The 23820-nt window shown below is 45.8% G+C and overlaps 1 protein-coding gene across 2 annotated transcripts in view; it reads right to left on the reverse strand.

Moving 5' to 3' along the window:
• Positions 1-1297: 1297 nt before the first annotated feature.
• The window catches only part of LOC129382424 (sodium-coupled monocarboxylate transporter 2-like), a 61084-nt gene continuing 38561 nt past the window's right edge, over positions 1298-23820 (reverse strand). The window contains exons 9-11 of one of the 2 annotated variants that reach the window (XM_055066326.2): positions 4560-4663; positions 1486-1586; positions 1298-1424 (exon numbers count right to left, since the gene is read on the reverse strand). In XM_055066326.2, coding sequence (XP_054922301.1) covers positions 1332-1424; positions 1486-1586; positions 4560-4663 — 298 coding nt within the window. In that variant the 3' untranslated portion in view covers positions 1298-1331. The remainder of the gene's footprint in view (positions 1425-1485; positions 1587-4559; positions 4664-23820) is intronic. The other variant, XM_055066327.2, reaches the window with a different exon arrangement.

The following is a 23820-nucleotide window of genomic DNA, read 5'->3' on the forward strand; positions in this document are numbered from 1 at the left end:
TAAATACCTTGGTATATGGGTAAACGAAGGCAATAGATATATGGAAACACAGGAAAAAACCATAACGGTAAAGGGGAATAGAAATGCAGCCATAATGAAGCACAGAGCACTATGGGGATACAATAGGTACGAGGTCCTCCGAGGTATGTGGAAAGGTGTAATGGTTCCACGACGTTCTTTTGGAAATGCGGTTGTTTGCTTTAAATCTGGGGTACAATCAGGACTGGACGGGAACCAAAAGTCAGTGGGTCTCCTCGTACTGGGCGCTCACGGGAAGACTACAAATGAAGCTGTGCAGGGTGATATGGGCTGGACTAGTTTTGAAGTGAGGGAAGCTCGCAGTAAAATTGAGTATGAAGGACGGCGGAGAACGGCTATGGCAATGTACCGCGTTACCAAAGGGTCCTCTCTCCAGTGAGGCCGAATGGGAAGAAGCCCTCAAAACCCCGGTCCTCAATCTCCATCTGAAGGCTGTCCAGAGGACCCAAGAACTGGCGGAGCGTCACCACGTTCCCGTCCCGACTTGGGCGTCCCCTACGGTTTCGGCCCGACGAGCTCCCCGCATGGGGTCTGCAACGGCTTAAAGCTCCTCGGGACCTCACTGAAGTTCTTGACTGACTGACTGACTGTTGGATATTTGTTCTTGCTTGTCTTTTCGCGTTCTGCTGCACACTTTGTAAAATTGCTTTTTCGGAAACAAACTGTTCATCAGAAAGTGTTACCACCCGTTCTTGTGATTCAGTGAAGGGTCTACATAGCCACAAAAATGCACACAAATTTAGAGCCGCGTCTTGATTCAACAACCCGTCTTTATTAGCTAGCCGCCACCGAGTTGTATGAGGAACGCACTAAAATTGGCCACACATGCCCTTAGCCTAAATTTTCTTTACTCTTGCCGTTTACTCTAATGTATAAATTCGCCAGACTAACTCAGAGCGACCAGTAAGCGTTAGCAAAGGTAGGAGGCCGCATGAACTCCAGCTTAACTTAGCACGATGTGTTCGCTACGCGTGACACTGCCGTCGTATCAGCACGAAGCATGTTGCACGTGTTCTGGAGGGAATGCAATACATCATGATACAGGTGGGAGGGCTTAAGCTACCGCTGATCTTGTTTTCTCGTGCTTCAAGACGGTTCCGATGGCCTTCTGGGCACTCCATTCTCAATAAGCGGAAACTGTACTATTGCAACAATAAATATTAACTTGACCTACGCAAATGTTGTAAGGTGTTATTGTCCTGGCTGGTTGTGCGTCAACATTTAGATCATGACAGTATTTTTATTTTTATAGGGTTTATTGAATTTGTGACACTTCTTTATTTTTTATTCTTTTAAAGTGACGACTCGTTCGGGATTGTCAGCATTGCTTCAATGTCCATATCATCTTCTTGGTTCAAAGCTCTATTATCTTTGGTCGTGTCTTCCTGTAAAGAATAAGCATGAAAAATGTCAATGTGTCTCCTAAACGCTCCACAAATTTCTCACCTGCCGCTTTTGTTTACGATGTAACAGGCCTGTTCTTTGCCAGAGCTTTACCGCATAATCTGAGGAAAGGTGTTCTTTACCTTCTTTAAATCCTATTTCGCCTGCAAACGCAAATAGAATTTCGCAAACAAATGTATAGGCTCAAAGTTTGACGGAAGGATAAGTACACATTCCAATCAATCAAAACACGATGCTGATTCTATTTGCAATGTGGCACATAATTCAATTAAAAAGACAAGGCATCTTTCTACATGGTCTGAAAATATCGCTCAATAAGTATTCAAGCTATTAGAGTGGGGACGGCTAGGAGTGGGAGCAACGCCAAATATTTAAGAAAACTACGGTTTACTCATGACGTTAACCTCTTCAGCGAAACTGAAGGGGACTTGCCACAAATTATTGCAGACTTTAGCCGACAGAGTGTAAAAGTAGGGGTTAAATACTGATATGCTGAATACGAAAGTAGTGTTTAATAGCATGGAAAAAGATTGCGAAGTCATGATTGGCAGTCAGCCTATACAATTGGTGCAAGAGTGCGTTTCACTAATCCCATTCCTCAGAGAGGACCATGATCAAGAAAAGGAAATAGAAGAAAATAAAGATGAGTACGAGCGCACGCGTTAGACATCACCAAAGCATGTTCGGCAGATTACCGCTATGTTTAAAAATTCTCCTCACATTGCATACTACCAGTCCTATGGGGCTGAAGGACCACGCAACGAACGATGGTACAACCGTTCAGCGTAACGGTAAGAAACAAGAAGAGAATGGTGTAAATTAGAGAGCCAATCGGGACAGCCAATATTTTAGTTGACGTTAGGAGCAAAGAAATGAACTATGCAGGTTACGGTATGCATAGGGAGGATAACCGATTATCTATCAATGTTACAGAATGGGTGCCAAAGGAAAGGAAACGAAGTTGAGGATGGTTTGTCGAGGACTAACTGTTTCTTCCGTTGGTCTTGTTAGCGCTAGTAACTATGTCTCAGCAATCGAGCCCCTCTAATACGCACGTTACAAATATCAATGCACTGTTCATGCGACAACCGCCACAAGGCGAATTGTGCAGGCAACTTCGTTACACTGGTACTTGGTTATCTGATCGAGGACGCAGTAAGCGGGATTCACACAGACGCTACAACGTAGGAGTAAACTTTGTGTAAAAATAAGAGATCACTTTACGGTTCAAATTTAGCGCCTCTTCAAGGCAATGTGCCTTCGCCATTAGCTTGCAAAACGATTTCATCGTGTCCTGTGTGCTTTCACCGCTCGTACCTGACGAAGACACTGCTTTCACGAAGCACGAATATTACGAATAAGCGTCGCAATGCATATGTTATAAGGCAGTATTCTCTCGGCGCGGTATGTTGAAACTTCATGTTGAAACCGTATGTTGAAACGGTATGTTGAAACGGTATGTTGAAACGGTATGTTGAAACAGTATGTTGAAACGGTATGTTGAAACGGTATGTTGAAACGGTATGCTGATACTAGGCCGACCTTTTGAAATGCAATTTCCTAAAAAATCGTGCCCATTCAGTCACGCAGTTGGACTGCCTTGAATTTCCACAAACTGCCCCAAGGGGCAATGTTTAAAATTCGTAGACATGCATGAGCTTCGAAACACGCGCACTGCAAAACCAAACAAAACTATGTATGATGGGCCCACTATCAAGACCTTTGAAGGAGGTTCCATAAACTTTCCCGGCCTACATATTCCCAAAGGCCACATCTGGGAACATAATTGCAGTGGCTGACTAGATGAACCACTTTGCTAAAACTTTCGTCAGGTTTCGTTTCAAAGCGAATGGCATTGTCTACCGCGACGGGTATTTATCTAATTCTCTGACGAGAAGCCAGAAGCGCGAGGAAAAGGAGTAGGTCTCAGCGGGGCTAAGCTAGTGCGTTTAAAGTAGATAACAGGGTAAGGAAAGTGGATACGGCGTCTCTGATTGGTATGCTTCCCCTGGCTTAGCCTGCTGTAGCTCAACGATATTTGCAGCGTGCAATGGGACTTTAACAATGGCACCAAAACAGATGTTCAGTTAAGAATATTTGGAACAGCGATGTCGGGTACGTGCTGAAAGGGATCACCAACGTTATATTGCCACGCAAGATTATATTACGCACAAAGAAATTCTTGCATGCGGCTTCGAGTACAAGCAATAAATGGACAGCCATCTATTAATTTCAAAATGGGGCAGTCTACGGTTACGCCAAGAAGTTCAGTATTGTTCTGAATATTAATGCTAGCTTTAATGTGTGAACGGCTCTTTGATGTGCGAGTTTCCACAGTTTTGTCATATCGCATGACCGACAGGTGAATGAGATGTTGCCGGAAAACATTTTTCCCAATCGCGGGAGGCTACTCGTCAGTCGGAAACAGACGACAGTCGAAACAAATGTTTTGTTTTTCTTTTCTTCGACCTAATTATGCGTAATAAATGTGCACACGCCCCTTTAGGGTGGGGAGTTGTCGCTGTTTTCGTGACGTCTTGTGACATACAGGCGAAGTAGGCGAAGCCCCAAATATTTTTGATGAATCGTAGAGGGCTATAGAATGAAATTTAATAGAAAGAGATTGGAATAACATTGCGTGATTACACCCCTGTAGTTGCACCCCTGTAGCTTGGTGTACCGTTGCCGAATTTCTTTCATGGGAAATTTTCTGTGCCGGTACTACTAGAGTACTTCTGCCTATTTGTGAACGCATGTTCTCTGGCTCCTCATGTTCCGTGTTTACTGTCATAGAAGATACGTACACTTTCACGCACTCGCACAGAATTGGCAGTACGTGAATCAGATTTTAGAGCGATATTTATAGCATTGATTAGGTTCATTTGTCTTTTCATGAGTGAAAGCTTAAAACTTATAACAACGCCAAGCCTAATTTGCAGTATTTCTCATCAAAAATGCGAGGGTCGTACTTTTTAATCAGCAAGGGAAACCTGGAGTGATGAGAACATGATACTTCGCAAAAACAACGCTAACACATGCTTGGACCTGAGGATTCAAAACTCAGCGTAAAACTGAGCAATAACAAATGAGAGATTGGGATCGTGTGAATCACTCACCTGTGATGGCGCTTACGAGCACTCCTATTGAAATGGTGGCGAATATAACGAAGAAACTAGTCCACAAATATGATAGGCGGAAAAGAATGAAGGTGTCTTTGGACCTGAAAAATATTTTATGCTCATTCGCAATGTGAAGTGTTCCAAACATAAACAACCCATTCACAGAAACTTTTATTTTTTATTACAGTCACATCTATAGCTACATTCTTGCCAAACTACAGCTCATAAATGGTAACCAGGCCTCGATGAACATACTTATAAATGGCAGACCACACCACTACTCAAGCGGTATACTAGCCGGGCCAGACATCTGCGAGCGCGGGGATTCTTAGACTGGGTTCTTAACTCTTTCTCGAGTTCTTGTGCAAACAAATGTGCCAAATTTACCAGCTTGTTCTTTTAATCCGGGAAATTAGTGAGCAATACATGGCGATTCGAAAAAGGTATGTGCGATCTAGAGCACTGCACGAGCCCGGGCAGGCCTGAAAGCCCAAACCCCACCCAGCCCACGGGCCGGGCTCGGGTCAGCTAAGCTCTCCATTTCGGGCCCGGCCCATACTCGGGCCAAGGAGCTTCACGCTCGGGTCTCGTTCCGGTCTCCGTCAGGCCCGTAATAAGTCCGGGTCTCCATCAGGACCATATAGGCCGCGTACTGTATTGGTGTCTCTTGAAAACTACTTACTATGGGTAGGAAAAACTTTATTTCGTCAGCGTTAGGTGGGGTGATTAGGCGTGGTTTATTCAGGCAGGGCTGATGGCCGTCAATCGATCTTTGATGCCGACCTCTTCAGCACGTTGTATGGCCTGGAGTTGGGTATCTAGGCTAGAACTGCACAGGATCGCCTCTCATACTTCAGGTGAGGGAGAGGCCATTAGGTTAGAAGCAGGCTTGTTCTCCCCGCAGTCCCATATTATGTGATTTAGTGTTGCCAGTTTCCCACAAAATCTAGAGTGGGCTCAGACGCTTGGACAGCGATGCGCAGCCTGTGCTACGGCCGATGAGGAGAAATGCGCTTACCTCTTCCTCCTTCCTTTAGCGCGCTCTCACTTTGCCCCCTCCCACCGCTCACGCTCTAGCTATCTTATGATCGCGTGACATCCAACATCGGGCACGCTGGAGGACGGCGCAACTATTTGGCAAATGTAGCACGGGCTTTCACATCTTACGTTAACGCACAAGTATATTGGGTTGCATATATAATATTTCGTTCCATTTTACCTGCTCATTTATCAGTAGCGCCAGACCAAGTTTTGACAGAGTCAAGGCTACCTCAACAAAATGCCCTGTGCCGCGGATGGTATCTTCACAATTACCGAGAACTGGACCACGCTTTGTTTACATTCAGGGGCTAACGGGCCGAACCGGAGCGGACCGGATCGGGCCGAGCCCAAATATTTCGGGCCTGGGCCGGGTACCGGTCAGGTCTCAGACTACTAAGTCGGGCTCGGGCCGGACTAGGGCGTAAAAAAGCAGCCCATTCAGTGCTCTAGTGCGGTCTACCCCTGATAGTCACAAGTATAACAACAGTAATCTCAGAAGAAAAATGTGTCTTTGATCAGCACACATGCAAGGTTTGAACGTAATTATATGAATAAATGATAATGAAAGGAATAAAGTACATCCAGGAAAATGGTCAGGTACCAAAAAGAATAAACGATGTGGACTAAGTTGACGAGCCGGGCCATAAAGTTAGTAAGCTGACTCCCACTGGTTGAGACCGAATTATGCATAGAAATAGTCACATAAAACGATGTCACATTAAGTGGTGTCCAGATGAGATTGCCCCATCTTTCTGGTCTTCTGTCAGGCGCCCTGCACACCCACTCAGAATAACATCCCGTGGCATTTGGTGGAGGTCCGGCGTACTCGTGTTCTCCGCCCTGGAGATTTCAAGCCGTAAGTTGCCATCGGGCTCCAAATTGACCGACGACGCCGGCCCCTTGCAAGCCGTTTCCACCCCCACGGCTGTCTTGTGTTCTGGTGTGATATGTGAGCGTGACCCTGTGATCTCCAGTGGCAGGGACGATCATGCCGTGGAGGACTGGCTTGCATACTACGTGCATATAACAAGTGCGACTGCCACCCTAGCTGGTCAACGTCCTCTTTTATCTGACCAATGTGATCAATCTCTGGTTGAGGTACAACGAAGCTGATTTTATCACCTGGTCTGCTGACTCAGACACTCTCACTTCGTTATTCGGCCGTCTAGCTGTGCGCAGACTCAGCGTTGAACACCGCTTGCGTGGTCGAGCTAAACGAAGCAGTGAGAGCGTCAAATAGAGCTAGTTGGTGACTGTTCATCTTTGCAATAAGGAGGTATTGCCCTAAAAAGACACGGACAATAGAAGTGGGAAGTGCGCACACCGGTCCACTTGTACTTCTGCTGTCTGTATATCTTTAGCATAATATCCCCCCTTTTAAAAGAGCGGTAAGACATTCACGAGCTATATTGAGGACTTCATCGAGCTATTTAAGCCCGTGAAAGAGTGCTTGACTGAAACCGATAAAATAAGGCATATTACGACAGGCATAGAAGACGATGCATTCTATATACACTTGGTCAAGAACCATATGAAGGTTGGTCAAGTAATTCAGCTTTGTCAAAGTTTCGACGAGCTGCGCAAACAGCTCCTACCCACCCGTCATACCTGTTTGCCATCAGCGTAACTCTCGGCCTTGGATCCCGGATGCATGGCGCATCATCATTCCCGCTTGCTGCCCCAGATTCAGCAATACATTCGTGAAGAAGTGGAGCCCTAGAAGTGTTGACTGCATAAGCGGCCACCCTGAGATGTGTGTGCCAATCGGCATTTTTGCAGTATGGAACCAGTCGGGCTTAGATCCTTTGGCTCATTTAATCCGTCAAGCTATTAGCTTGCGGGATGTGGGCAGATGCATGGTGACGCTCTACCTCTAGGCGACGGAAGTATGTTTGGAGTTGGTCGCAGCAGAAACCGCCCGCCTGATTAGATATAAGTATTTTTAGAAGACTGTGCTGCCATTATACTTGTTCTCTAAGAATTTAATCATGCGTCTGGCAGGAGCACTTAGTCCGGCAGGAACGTCTACCTATTTTCACAAGTAGTCAACGGCGACCAAGATGTCGCAGCTGGCAGCTGCCGTTGTCGGCAAAGGAACGTTATGACCTATAACGACTGCATGGAATATGGTCCCAGGAGGCGGAGTAGGTGTGAGCAGTCAAGGTTTGCGCGTTGGAAGCCTCTTTTGCTGTTGTCAGATTTTGCAACTTACGACATACGGGCTGACACTACGCTTCATCTGCGACCACCAAAAGCGTTCTTCTACATTGCTATCAGGTACAAATTGAACGTCGTACAGGTCTACGCCCCTACACCCAGTCCTGATCACCAGGAAGTCGAATGCTTCTACGATGACCTGGAATCGGCAATGGGTAAAGTCAAAACAAAATACACTGCACTGATGGGCGACTTCAATGCCAGGGTAGGCAAGAAGCATGCTGGAGACGAGTCAGTGGCGGAATATGGCATAGGTTCTAGGAACAGCAGGGGAGAGTTATTTGTAGAGTTTGCTGAACGGAATAATATACCGATAAAGAATACCTTCTTCCACAAGCGGGATACCCGAAAGTGGACGTGGAGGAGCTAGAGTTGCGAGACTAGAAATGAAATAGAGTTCACACTCTGCACTAACCCTAACATCATACAAGATGTGGACGTGCTCAGCAAGGTGCGCTGCAGTGACGATAGGATTGTAAGAACTCTAATTAGCCTAGACTTGAGGAGGGAACCAAAGAAACTGGTACATAAGAAGCCGGTCAATGAGTTAGCGGTACGAGGGAAAATGGAGGAATTCTGGATCAAGTTACAGAACAGGTATTCGGCTTTAACTCAGGAAGAGGACATTAGTGTTGAAGCAATGAACGACAATCGTATGGGCATCATTAAGGAGTGTGCAATAGAAGTGGGTGGTAAGTCCGTTAGACAGGATACCGGTAAGCTATCGCATGATACGAAAGATCTTATTAAGAAACGTCAATGTATGAAAGCCTCTAACCCTACAGCTAGAATAAAACTGGCAGAACACTCCAAGTTAATCAACAAGCATAAGACAGCTGACATAAGTAAGTACAATATGGATAGAATTGAACATGCTCTCAGGAACGGAGGAAGCCTAAAAGCAGTGAAGAAGAAACTAGGAATAGGCAAGAATCATATGTATGCGTTAAGAGACAAAGCCGGCAATATAATTACTAATATGGATAAGATAGTTCAAGTGGCTGAGGAGTTCTATAGAGATTTATACAATACCAGTGGCACCCAAGACGATGATAGATGAGAGAATAGCCTAGAGGAATTAGATATCCCATAAGTAACGACGGAAGAAGTAAAGAAAGTCTTGGGAACTATGCGAAGGGGGAAGGCAGCTGGGGAGAATTAAGTAACAGCAGATTTGTTGAAGGATGGTGGGCAGATCGTTCTAGAAAAACTGGCCACCCTGTATACGCAATGCCTCATGACCTCGAGCGTACCGGAATCTTGAAAGAACACTAACATATTTTAATCCATAAGAAAGGCGACGCGAAAGACTTGACAAATTATAGACCGATCAGCTTATGCCCATTGCCTACAATGTATTTACTAAGGTAATCGCAAATAGAATCAGGAACACCTTAGACTTTTGTCAACCAAAGGACTAGGCAGGATTTCGTAAAGGCTACTCAACAATAGACCATATTCACACTATCAATCAGTTGATAGAGAAATGTTCGGAATATAACCAACCCTATATATAGCTTTCATTGATTACGAGAAAGCGTTTGATTGAGTCGAAACCTCAGCAGTCGTGCAGGCATTGCGGAATCAGGGTGTAGACGAGCCGTATTTAAAAATACTGATAGATATCTATAGCGGCTCCACAGCCACCGTAGACCTCCATAAAGAAAGCAAGAAAATTCCAATAAAGAAAGGCGTCAGGCAGGGAGATACGATCTTTCCATTGCTATTGACAGTGTGTTCACAGGAGGTATTCAGAGACCTGGAATGGGAAGGAATTGGGGATAAGTGTTAATATAGAATACCTTAGTAACCTGCAATCTGCTGATGATATTGCCTTACTTAGTAAACTGAGAGCACAATTGCAATGCATGCCAACTAACCTGTAGAGGCAAAGCAGAAGGGTGGGTCTAAATATTAATCTGCAGAAAACTAAAGTAATGTTTAACAGTCTCGGAAGAGAAAAGCAGTTTACGATAGATAGCGAGGCACTGGAAGTGGTAAGGGAATACATCTAGTTAGGGCAGGTAGTGACCGCGGATCCGGATCATGAGACTGAAATAACCAGAAGAATAAGAGTGGGCTGGGGTGCGTTTGGCAGGCATTCTCAGATCAGGAACAGCAGGTTGCCATCATCCCTCAAGAGAAAAGTGTATAACAGCTGTGTCTTACCAGTACTCACGTACGGTGCAGAAACCTGGAGGCTTACGAAAAGGGTTCTACTTAAATTGAGGACGACGCAACGAACTATGGAAAGAACAAGCGTAAGACAGCTGGGTGTAACGTTAAGGGATAAGAAAAGAGCATATTGGGAGAGGGAACAAACGCGAGTTAATGACATCTTAGTTAAACTCAAGAAAACGAAATGGACATGGGCAGGACATGTAATGACATTTCTGACCACAATTGACATGTAATGACAACAATTCTCAGATGACCGGGGTAGTTGGAGAAGTATGGGACAGGCCTTTGCCCTGCAGTGGGCGTAGCCGGGCTGATAATTATGATGATGACATTGCTATCGTGGCTTGCAGACCAATCTATTTTCCCGTTGGAATGTCGAGCACAGCGCACCAAATTTGCGAACGGAGTGAGGGTGGATTGTATAATAAATGATGCTCTTTTTGCTTGTTTTTGTTCAACTGACAGTGCTATACCGCCCCTACTGACACGAAAACTTTGAAATTATGGAAATTATGTAAACAGTATCCAACCATCGCTACTCCAAGGCGTGTCATCTCCGGTACGAATTCTCGACAGAGCGTCGACAAATTGATTCGTAGCCCCAGGGCGATGTATCACGCTGTAGTTATATTCTTGTAACCTTATAATCTACAGGATGAACTTCTGTTTTAGGAGAGTAGTTTTCTGGGCCAGTTGGTGCATGGTGAACGTGTAACGCAAGCACAAGTAAGTAGAAACCAGCGTTGTCCTGTCCGTTTCTACTTACTTGTGCTCGCATCCGTACCTGCTGGAAACCATTATACGTTCTATTTTAGGTTTTGTTTCGCAAACAATGAAGTGATAAGCTGCGTTGCCTGTCACAACCGTAAACTTTCGTTCAATCAGGTAGTGTCTGAACTATTCTTCGGCACTCCAAACCACAAGAGAAGCACTCCAGCTCGTTTAGGTGGTAATGTCGCTCTGCATTTGAGTTTACGGCGGGCGTATGCGACACCATGTTTGCCTCCATTAGGGCCGCGCTGCACCGATACGGCTGGTGCAGCGCGGCCTGGCTGGCATCAGGAGGAATCTCAATGGCCCATTGTACTGAAGTGGACAAGCAAGAGACAACGATTGACCTTATGCTTGATGTCTCCAAAAGCGTTTTTCTGTGATAAGCCACACTCAAGCTTCACTCGTTTTTTGAGTAGGTCCGTGAAAACAGCCTCAGTTGCAAAATTTTCTACGAACTCTCTCAAATACGAAGCGATGCATAAAAATGACTGCACCTGCTATAAATCAGTCGGCCTCTGGTACTTGGCTACCACCTCTCAGGAAGTGGCTCGACCGGCTGGACTGGCTGGCCGTGCTCGCAGATGATGTAACCATGGTAAGAGACCGAAGACCGGATGAATTGACATTTCAGGATTCAGGTTGAAAAAACCTGAATCCTGCAGCGGAAACTGTATTACAAAGCGCCACGCAAGTTTTGAAGACGTTGTTCACTTGTGCCGACGACTCACATAGCTTCCAAAGTATAAGACGCAGGCTTTACCTTTAAGCGAGCGCAGTGAGCTGCTCATAGCCCGCTGGAAGGTGCTCGGAGCCGTACCTAATCCGAAAGGGGTGCAGTTAAACTTGTGCAATCCTGAAGGAGCATTGAACGTGCTTGTCAAATCGACTTCTTCGGCAACCTCGATTCGCCGATACCCCGCACGTAAGTAAAGCGGCGACAATATCATAAAGGAGATTTATTGGGGTTCGTAGCGACCGCCGGTTCCAGCATGCACCTAGCAGCTCCCGAGCTCGAGCCTCTGCCCTGCGCTTGATGCTGCCGATGCTGCTGACTCTGTGCGCACGTTCGTTATCTGTTTAGAGATGTTTGCGCAACGTCGAAAGAACGGTGGAAGTGCTGAAGGACTGCGAGAAGTTAAGATCGCTGCGAATGCGTCCGATCTTCAGCGATGAATGGGCTGAGCACACCAGTCCATGCTAAGTCGGGTACGGAGAGGGCACTCAGTTCATGCAAGGCAATAGAAGGCACTTCGTCGAGGACGGAGACAATTCGTGTTGATTCGACCAATTCGACGTAACCAAGGCATTCGCGGCGGATCAGTGATAGCCGCGATGAAAGATGATTGTAAATGGGCATCGTGCCAACACCGGCGGCAAAATCAAGAGCTGCAAAGGGCAAAGGAAGCGCTTTTCGGGTAACAAAGTGATGAGAGGGCATGAAGAAGACCGTCCCGTCGGATATGGTACTACAGAAGACTGGTACGAATGCTGAAGAGCACGGGGGAATACAGGTGTCTTCTTTCACGACAATTTTAGCGACAGGATGAGCATCGACGGAGGCCAGGTCACCAAGGTGGAAAAGTTCAATCTCAGCCCGAGCGCAATTGATGATGGCATATTGGCGTGAGAGAAAATCTCATCCTAGAATAACGGCGTGGGAGCACGATGAAAGAACTATCTATTCAATCGTGTACAAAACGTCCTGTATGGCCACACGGGCACTACAAGCAGCGGTAGGGCAAATGCGTTGAGCACTTGCCGTTCGAAGCGACCATCCAGACAGAGACGTCATCACTTTACGAAGCGAACGGCAAAGCCTGGCATCCATAACTGAAATAGCGGCACTGGTATCGACGAGGGCGACTGTAGCGACATTTTCGATAAACACATCAATGACATTGCCAGGTAAAGGAGGAGGACTTCGGCATGTCGACACTTGCGCAGTTCTTGCCTCAGGAACTTCGTCGTCTAGTTTCCCTCTTCGTTAGCGATGGGTCGTCGATGCATAGGGGAAAGCGATCGGCAACGTGGAGAGGGTGATCGTAGGAGTTCGAAATGAGGACAGCGATCAGTCTGGGAGCGAGCTGGTGATGTGTCGAAGGGTCCGTAAGGCGCATTTGAATCAGGCGGCCCATAGGGCGCTCGGCGATCCTCTATCGAACGCCTGCGATTGGCGGCGGCAGAACCTTGCGACATGACCGGGATACCTACATGCGAAGCACATAGGGCGATTGTCTGCGTACCCCATGGGTTAGCGACGTCAGTGGTGGTCCAGGGGACGGGAGGGGGAGGGCGGTGCACAGGCTGATGGAAGCGACGCATGGGCACTGTGCGAGGGGCCATTGCAGCAACCGTAGCATAAGTGACTGGTGTAGTCACGACATCCTGCTGGTGAACAGCCGGCAGTGCTTCCGCGTCCTCTTCATGGATCACGTTACGGAGATGAGACGGCAAAGTGCTGGCAGACTCATGAGTGACGGACACCACAGATAGCTGTGGTGCGACTTCTTCGCGGACAAAATCCTTGATTTGGGTTATCAAGGTGGCTTGTTCTGGGCCGGTGGTCAGGCTGCAGAGTGACGCCGCATTTGGTGTGGGATGTCGCCTTGTCAGAGCTCGCTGCTTACGTAATTCATCATAGCTCTGGCACAAGCTGATGACGTCGCCAACAGTGCGCGGGTCCTTGTCCAGAAGCATCTGGAACGCGTCATCATCGATTCTCTTCATGACGTGCTTGATCTTTTCCGCTTCCGTCATGGCAGCGTTCACGCGCCTGCAAAAATCTATAACGTCTTCTATATAGCTGGTGAACGTCTCACCGGTGTCCAGTGCGCGTGTACGCAAACGCTGCTCTGCTCGGAGCTTCCTGATGGCGGGTCGGTCAAATACTTCTGTAATCGACGTCTTGAACGCCAACCACGTTTGGATATACTTCTCGTGATTTCTGAACCAGAGACTGGCCACGCCCGCGAGGTAGAATGATACGTAAGACAGCTTGTCCAAGTCATTGCATTTGTTGTGAACGCTCACCCGTTCGTAGGACGACAGCCACCCTTCAACGTCGTTGTCGTCGGTTCCGCTGAAGATAGGAGGCTCACTCTGGCGAACGGTGCCAGCGCAAGGGACGGGTGGCGGTGGAAGAGTCTGCTGGTCGGTATCCGGCGCGGCGGAGGGTAGCGTCCGAGAACGGAGTTCCCGGATGGTAGAATGGAACGTTACCCAGCACGGCTCCACCACTTATAAAGGAGATTTATTGGGGTTCGTAGCGACCGCCGGTTCTAGTATGCACCTAGCAGTTCCCGAGCTCGAGCCTCTGCCGCGCGTTTGATGCTGCCGATGCTGCTGACTCTGTGCGCACGTTCGTTATCTTCCTTACAATATATTTGAATACCGCGCCATATTGATGGTATCATCGATGCGAGGCAGTGGATACGAATTGGGTGTGGTATGCTTGTTGAGCTCTTTGTAGTCAACGCAAAACCGCATGTTGTCTTTCTTTTTGCGAGTGAGGACTGCACCTGTGGCACAAGATGGTCGGATGACTCCAGCGGCTAGTATTTATGTTTGCCGCATCCGAACACACATTGGTCAGTAATTGGCAGTATGAATGTGGCGGACGAGCAAGTGGTTTTCGCGAAGCTGCGCTGTCGTCTCGGCAAAAAAAGCAGCGCGGCGTTCAAGAACGCAACATGTTCAAAAACAGAACATACCGTCTGCCGGCGAGAAATCTCACCATTCGAGGATTCTGTCGATCAGAATTGCATAGCTATGACAAATACCTTGCTTTCACCGCTTGTCAGTGGAGAATGATTCAAGTCCAGTGAGAGTAGATGACCTACTGTCCTCAATCTGAGAATGGCTAGCCGACGGAGGGTGCTTTACATTGCCGCATTCAAATATCCGTATGATTACCGTCTCACAGCCGGTAATCAGCTCCCAGAGTCGTGTCGGCAGGCAGGTCCTCAGGGACAGCCACTCCCTGCGGGTTACTTCTCCTCGCATCAGTACGCATGTCCACGACACCTGCTGGCAGTGGGCTGCCCCTTAGCCTTTCAGGGGGAGCCTCCATCCATGTCTGGAGTCTAACCGAGTCATGCCGTCGAAGCAACTCCTTGTGATCCCCTCTGGTATCCAAAAGGGCCACCAAATATCCGATATCTTCGACATGGATGCTGATAAAATGAACTTTGGCTCCCGTATGGTGCACGCGCTATCGTGAATCGTATGGAGAACTCTTGCAGCCATGCTTCAAATGTTAAAGGGAAGGATGTCGCCGCACGGCGACGTCGGCTGCACAAGGCACAGGCGTTAGTTATACTAAACGCTCAATTTTGTTGTTTTGCGCCTACGCCGCCCACCAAAAAAGGGTCTGAGGCGTAGTGCCCACTGTTAGCATAGATACGATGGCATTATCAATTGATCGCAGATGCCGTCGAGTACATGCTGCTGCGTACACTGAGAGACCTAGGAATGGCTGCAAGTATCGAAAAGCCGTAGCTTGTCATTGATGTACGCTGCTACCTGTATATCCTCCCGGTGCTCCCACTGGCGAAATCTGGACCGCATAAAATTGTTGCCGTACACGGTAGGACTGTTGCTGAATTTACCTATGACGGCGCGACTCCATCTTGTCCGCGTTAAGTGGTTCATACCCATAGTGTTTCATACAATTACTAGGCGGAACTGTGGCGCTGGTGTCTACGGGGGCTGCAAGCAGGACACTTCAATCAGCTTGTCAATAATGGGTATTACATGGATTTCCCTAAACCTTGTCCTTCTGGCGTTTAATGGCTTCGTGACATTTTCATGGGATTATATTTAAGAAGTACTGCGTTATATATAATTAACTAAACATTGCTAAAATTCTGTAACCCCAGGATTCGAGCTCAGGACCTGTAGTACAAAAGCACGATATTGAAACCATTACGCCACAGAATCATGGACAAGCGGAACGACTGTAATTAGCAGCAGTTATGCTTGCTGGCAGAGTACTATTGCCTTCTGCATCAAAAAAGCATCAACTGCTTTGAAATGTGGTCCGATTGAGGCCCAGATAAAGCCTAATAAAGGAAGCCACAAGAATGTCTGAAGCCTCGAGCACGAAGACCAGAGAAGTCCATGTGCTGGGCACCATTCCCATGTGGATGAACGATCGCAGCGTCAGAGTTCCCTCTAGTAATTGTAAGAAACTCTATGGTTGTACCTCTACGTTGTTAGCCAGCGCCATTCAGAGCCATGGTGAGCGGATGTAGAACATGCTTGTTTTTGCGCGATGCCGTCACGTAACATGGCAGCCTTGATGTGATTAGGTAGCATACGAGGGTTATTTAGTTATCTGACTGCTCCTATTAGTTCACGCGTTACATAACGCCATCGGGCACAAAATGGCGTGCCATATCTGCCTACCATGGCCATGAGGGGTTCTAGTTAACACAACCACGGCTAAACCTAGTAAACATAAATACCGTAGTTGCCGGACGGAGTCAGTAGTGCAGCGCACGCGTAATGTGCAGGTTCTGAGTTCGGCTGCCACCAGCGGCAAGCTACCTTTTCGTACACTTTATTTCCTTTACAACGAAGCTCTATTTGGCTAGCCAATTCGTCTGTCCATTGCCTGTACGCCGCAAACTCCTCCGGCGCAATCCCATGCGCATGCGCAAAAAAAAAGAGAGGCGCGTGATTGGCTGCGCCAGGAGTGACGTCGTTGCTCTCCGTCGCAGCCGAACGTGCGCGCGGCAGTTTCTCTCAGACTCCGGAATGGGTAGGCCACGCGTCGTACGTACTCCTGCGTAGCACAGCTTCCGATCAGGAACGACGAGAGCGGAATCTGGAACGAGCTCGTCTACGCGGTACCGATGCTGGAGCCCGGGCAGCACAGGCTCGTGCAGGCGACCAAGCGCAAGCCGCAACTGCGTTCGAGGATCCATCAGCCTGCCATGAATGAACCGTCGGAATTAACCTAGAGATAAAAACCGGGGTCGCACATTTCAGCTTCGCTGGTTAAACATCTGCACGGAGCGCTTGGGCGATGATTTTTTTTATTATTTTCTACATTTTCAATTCATAACGCAGCCAATTTCTCCAATGGTTTCCTCGCTTTCATTGTCCGTCGGGTTCATATTGTCATGATTAACAAAAAGTTAGCCCCTTCGTTTCCCATCTACTCGTTCCTTCATGGCGAGGGTCTCGAATATGGCAGCCTTGATATGGCAGCCTTGATATGGCAGCCTCAACAATCCTCAAAATAATCAGAACCTTTCACACACTTCATCAGAAAAGATAATGTTACCACCCGAAAACAAATGGCTTGACAGAGCGATTTCATTGCACTGTAGCTCACATTATAAATGTGTTTATATAAGCCGATAACAAAACTACGGCGCACTTCTACCCTTTGTGACGCTTGCTTATACACTGCAGTGAAACCAACTACGGGTTGCTCTCCTTTCTACTTCGTCTAGGCACCTGCCCCGAATTCTCACCTTGACGCCTCACTACTAGCTCCTCGGCCTGTGTGTCTCAACAGCTCACCGGAACACTTGATGAATGCCGACGATGTGTTCGACGCGATACAGAAATCAACCAACACGACCACACGCGGTGTTACCACAGCACTTGCTACGACGTTTCCTTTCGTCCCAGAAACGAAGTGCCGCTCTGGACACCCGTTTGTACAGCTGCTTTGTGTGAGAATTTCCTCTCGTGCTTTTAGTGCCCTTCATCATTACAAAACAAACCTAACCTGTAAACTAGTGTGTAAATCCCGTCGAAGTTCCTTCTCACCATCACTACCGTCATTCCAAGATTTTTCTAATTATCCGTCTCAAACTATTCTTTCAGCGTTTTCTGCTAGTGCAATTATCGGCCGGGCTGCCCGATTACGCGCACTACTAATCAATGTCTTAACTACTGGACGGCCCATATTGCAATTATGAACTGTGGACTTTCAGCTTGCAGGACGTATCCACTTGAAATGAATTCACTGGCTAAAACTCACTAGCTACAATTCGTAAATTGCAATATGCGTGGTAAAGTAGTTATTTAGAAGAAAATTTGTCATTTTTTATTGGGTAAATAGCTACTGCGAATTCTCGTGCAAGTAATGTCCGCCTCTCTGAATATTCCAGGTCAAGGACTACAAATATGCTATCTACAATAGGCTATTTTTCAGAATTAGATGGAACTTAAAAATTATCACCCTATCTACTCTAACACAGTGGTTTCCTAAAAGCCTTGCGTCCAGTCCGCTGATCTTCAAGTAGGCCAGAGCAGCCCTTGTAGCTATTGTTGCTACTGTACGGCCCCGCATTGTTGACAAAAAAGTACTTTCACACAATGTTCGCCTGTCGATGCCTGTTAGCGTAGAAGCCAGCGTCTTCTGTTGTGATGCATAGAAAAGGCAGTCGCAAAACAGATGTTGAAGAGCCTCAGACACTTAGCAGCATTCACAGTTCGGGCTGTTCACATGGCCGATCAGATGCGCATAGCCTCGACTGAAGGCGATGCCCAGGTGAATCCGGTGAAACATGGTTGCCTGGCATCGTTTCATTTTAGCCGCGAGGCGAGAAGTCCTACAAGAGTTTATTTTCCGCAGGCGCCCGTACCGATCGTGTCGGTGAACCCAGTAATCTGTTGTGCAATCTCGCTTGAGCGTAGTCAACGTAGTGTTTACATGACTTCGCGAGTATGGAATCCTTACGCCGACGGCATTAGAAACAGCAACTCTTGCTTCCGCTTCAGCTAGCTCGTTGTCGGCAAAGCCACAGTGATCAGGTAGTCATTGCAGGTAATTCAGTGTCGGTTCCTCTGACCAAGATCATTTATCTCTAGGACACCTAACCCCAGCATGTAAAACTGGCCTCTTCTCGAGAGATTCCATGGCTTGCAGTGCTGATTTTGCGTTAAAAAGCATAGTTCATGTACGCGGTGTCAGGAAGTAGGCACGACGGACAGTTTCCCGTATTACAACATGTTCTGAAGCTGTTGAAGACGATTTTTAGTCCAATTTGTATTAGTGAAATGTGCCCATCTGAGGGATCACAAAGACAACGGTCGAGGCGCATGATGTAATGGATCCCTCTCTGTATATGTGCACACAACCATCGTATATTCTAGCCAAACAGACCAAGGTGAATCGTTTAAGGCCAGGGAAAGGGTTACGCAACTTCTTTGAAATCCCAGCTATCTGAAGGCGCACCATTTCTTTATGCAGTGTCCACGGTGGCACTTCAGAGATGATGGTAAGTACGAAGCCTTAGGGAATAATATGCCATTTAGCAGCAACACATCTTAAGTAGGTATGGCTCTCGAGGTTCCCTTCAATTGAAAACAAAGGATGGTGTGCGTGTCGAGTCACCAGTCCGGTGTGAATTTGTGAACTTGAAGTTGCTCACAAGATATATAAACTTCAATTGGAGAGGTCCGTGATTCCATTATGGTGCCGGAAGTCGATATAAACGGTGCCAGGCCTAGACATGTCCGCAAAGCTTGGGCTGTGCGGCTTTACAACGACCGAAGACATGTTAAACGTATACTGGAATGCGCAATTATGTTATATCGTAGGTAGCTCAAAAACAACGCCTCATGTAGCTACAGAAGACTGCAGAGAGGGACCCCATCTTGATCCAGCTACAACACAAAGAACATGTATAAAGTTGGATAGTTTGGTCAGCAGTGAACTGACGTGTTTTGACCAATACAGGCTGCGGTCAATGATGACACCTAAATATATATAGTGCATGAAAGCAGGGACCCCAGCTCCGTCAGCGAATATCACATACCAAGTCATTGATTTCCTTGTTAATGCCGTTGCAGCACGTTTTGTTTTGAAAAGCTGCAGGCTTTGACGGCGTAAGTATTTCGAGCTCATGGTTGTGGCTCGTTGTAGTTGTGTACTCATTTACGGACGTGTTACTCCCGTTTCCCATATGCATATATCGCCCGCGTGTGCGCTGATAACTTTTTCAGGCAGCTCAGCTCCAAGGGTGACGTTGAATAACATAGGAGTGAGGACCGTACCTTCTAGAACCCCATGAAAAAGCATGGAGTCTGCCCGTTTCACCGTAAGCCGGCAACACAAGATGATAAGTTGGCTAAGGAAGCTGAAGACCCACACGTAGAGTCGACCACTTTCGCCAAGGTCTTTAAGACCATCAAGAATGGCCTTAAGAAGGAAGTTGTCATAAGCTCCTCTTATGTCCACAAAAATGGCACCCACTAATCGCTGACGTTGTTTTTCCTGTTCTACGCAAGGAATGAGGTCAAAGTTATCTCACCTGATGTCGTAGATTTCCGTTAACGATATCCCATCCTTCTTTTCGCGTAACTATGATTCAGCGATTCATTTCAATTCACGTAGTCTTCGAAAGTATTTTCACAATTATCAGATGCTACTGTCTTCTTGTCTTCATTCCTTCGCGATTGTATGAGTTTCTGAGGCATGGCTAAGTAATTCCGATAAATATCCTTATGGGTTTTCATGATACAATTTAGAATATTGCAATCACATTTCATCACAACGTGTTGGCTCAGCCATGTTTATTCGGTCCGTCCGACATCAGTTACAAGCGTAGGCTTGATCTTCACTTAAATATTTGCGATTGCGAATCGGTGTGAATTGAGGTTGACCGATCTGTAATAGGCATTGATAATAGTATTGTTTTTGGTACCATTTATCGACGACCATATTCACCAATTCCTGCACTTTGTGAAGCACTTGACATTACTCTTGATATTCTTTCAAAAAAAAAAAAGTCCGTTGTCATTTTGGGTGACATTAACATTATGTTACTTGATGCTGCGTCCTCTTATCTAAATCAGTATGTCAGCTGTTTCCTAGCCTATGGTCTTGAATCTCTACTCTCCCTTCCCCCCCGCTGCGCTAATAATGGTTTGGGAACACTTATTGACCATGCGCCTTCGAACCTTTTTCATACTCCCTCCGCATTCATTCTTCAAAGCAATATTACAGATCATTCCCCAGTTGCCCTTTGTTTTGAGAACAGTCCTCGCATTAATAGCGTGAACTTTGTTAAGGATAAGTTTGATCGCGACGAGTTGAAAGAAATGGTATCTAATTCTGATTGGTCTTGTGTCACTTCAATGAATAATGCTGAACCAGCATACACCCCTTTCATCTCTATAATATCCATTTGCATATCTTCATCGACAACATGTGTACAGTGCCATAAACAGTATTCTTCCCCTAGAAACCTACCGTTGACAGGGGGATTACTTAACAGCCTGCGTAAGAAAGCTAACTACTATAAAATGACAAAAGGCACCCGTTTAATATAAGTCTATTGATCGTTACAAGCAGTATTGTAACACACTGAATGCCCTAATGAAGGATGCCAAAAAGCGCTATTATCAAAACGAAATTATATGTACTGGCTCAGACATAAAAAACAATGGCGCTTGATCAATTCGTTTCTCAATAAAACCATTAATCCGCCTATACCCTACATTCATCATGAAGGATCAGTAATATCTAACGCATTAGATATCGCTAACGCATTCAGTGACTACTTCGCCTCTCCCATACCTGTTCCATTACGCATGACGAACTTTATTATTGTGGTCACTCACTTTTTTTTCGTATTCCTGCTACCCCAGAGGAAGTAAGAAGAACAATTACTAGTATATAGCCCTCTAGCAGAGGTATTGATAATATTTCTGCTATCTATGTGAAAATGATTGCTGATGAAATTGCGGATGTGCTCACTTACATTATCAATCTAACTTTTGAAACTGGCGTATTCCCCGAGAGTTAAAGATGAGTAAGGTTATTCTGGTATTTAAAAAAGGTTACAAATGCTTAACTTCTAATTATATGCCGATATCTATTCCCCCCTTTTTTAGCAAAGTAATTGAAAAACTAATCCATGTTCACCTGTCTAACTACCTAACGAAACTTAACCTATTTCATCCGAACCAATGTGGATTTTGACAAGGATATTCGGCTAACCTAGCTGTCGTTTACATTACAAAAAAAAAATATAAACTAGAAATTGACAAGGGTAACTTCGTTGGTTCGGTTTTCTTAGATTTTACTAAAGCTTTCGATACACTTAATCATGATATTATTTTTGATAAAGTAGCATCTTGTGGCATTTGCGGCAATTCTCTTAATCTTTTCCGTTGTTACTTATGTGATCGTGAGCAATTAATATCGACCTCCGGTATCTGTTCCACTAAAAAAATAATTAACATCGGCGGTCCGCAAGGCGAAATTCTAGGCCCGCTCTTATTTCTACTATACATTACTGACCTTCCTCAGTGTCTAACCACATTATGAGAATGCATCTTATATGCCGACGACACGGCTCTCTTATGTTTGAGTAATTCTATAAGCAACCTTACAACATCCTTTAATGCACAACTTATTACCGTTAGTGCACGGTGTGCTATAAATAAGTTTTTGATAAATCCCTCTAATCCAAAAGTAAGTTCTTAATTCCCCCCCCCCCCCATTTACAACGCGCAAGTTATGCCCCTCTTTATAAACAAACATCATATTCATCTATCAGATCATTGTTCCTTCCTTGGTATCAAGCTTGATTCTCACTTAAAATTTAATTTGCATATTAATGAACAGCAGCGGAAAGCTTCTTATGATATTAGGGTATTACTCAAAGCTAGATGTTACTTTGATTTAACTACTTTGATCACCTTATATTATGCATTCATTTACAGTCATTTAAATTATTATATTGTTTTCTGGGGTCGAATATATCCTTGCCACCTCTCTTCCCTCCAACGTGTACAGAATCAGGCCATTCGCATTCTCACCTAGAGCAACCGACGTACTGTGCATATGTTACTGATATGTATCGGGAACTGCACATACTGAATATTACCAGTCTAACCAAATTTAATGTCTGCACATTTGCTTATCAAGCAGTTAACAATCGAAGCTTTCTATAATTTGTTCTTATCCAGCACCTTACTAATTCAAATATAACGCGGTTTTCCTCCAACTGCAATTTGATACTCCCCAAGGTACGAACTATGGTTCTCAAAGAGTAGCACTTGTTTTATGCAAACTTTGGAATTCCTTGCCTTATAACATTAAGTGTGCCTTTTTTACATCGTCATTCAAACATCAGCTTCGTAATTTCATGGTTAAACTATTGCACTGTTTATTGAATATCTTTTCAACACAACTTCAACTCTGCTGTTTAGAATACTGTTTACGTTGTTTCCTATACTTCAGCTGATGCCCTTAACCCTATCGTTTTATATTCTTCATTCTCCACTGTATTATTATGTGTCAATAAGTATATTTGTATTTTTTGTAATTTTATATTCCGCTGCTTTTTATTTGCTGTTAAGAAGTTCTTGTGTTTTTTAACCTTACTAAAGGTCCCCCTACAGTTTTTACACTCTGGGACCTTTTTCTGTACTAAATACCTATACTTTTGTATCTGCACTAAGTATTCAATAAACTTCAATTCAATTCAAAGAACGCCGTTTATAGATGACGGTCCTCTGCGGCGCACCCTTTCATAAAGTCTGGCAACGTGGAATTTTCTCCAAGAGACATTCCAATCTTGTCAGCACCATGCGTTCTATTACTCTGCCGACGCAGCTGGCTAGAGCAATTTGCATATAGGAAGAAAGCTCGTATATGCACTTTCCTGGTTTCAAAAGAGCCACTATACGGCTGCACTTCCGGTTGTCGGGAACTGTCACCGCGTCCCACGCGTAATTGTAGAACGACAGAAGAACTTTCCGCGCTTCCTGGCTGAGATGACAGAGAGTAGAATAGGTGATGTGGTCACGCCCTGGGGCGGACGAGCGTCGGAATGCACAAATGGCAGTGTCCACATAATGAATAGTGAACGACAGATCGAGGCGACCGTCACAAGATGGCGGTGAGTCGCAATATGAAAGCGATGCTAGTGAGGTGAAGGTACCTACGAATATTTCATAATAATCTTCAGGCACTTCCACTTCAATCTGACCTTGCATTAGTACCGCAGCTCTGAAAGAACACAATTGTTGCGTAGGCTCCTGAAAGCACCGTAGAACCTGCCATATTCTA

Source organism: Dermacentor andersoni, chromosome 6 (genome assembly GCF_023375885.2).
Source record: "Dermacentor andersoni chromosome 6, qqDerAnde1_hic_scaffold, whole genome shotgun sequence".
NCBI lineage: Eukaryota > Metazoa > Arthropoda > Arachnida > Ixodida > Ixodidae > Dermacentor > Dermacentor andersoni.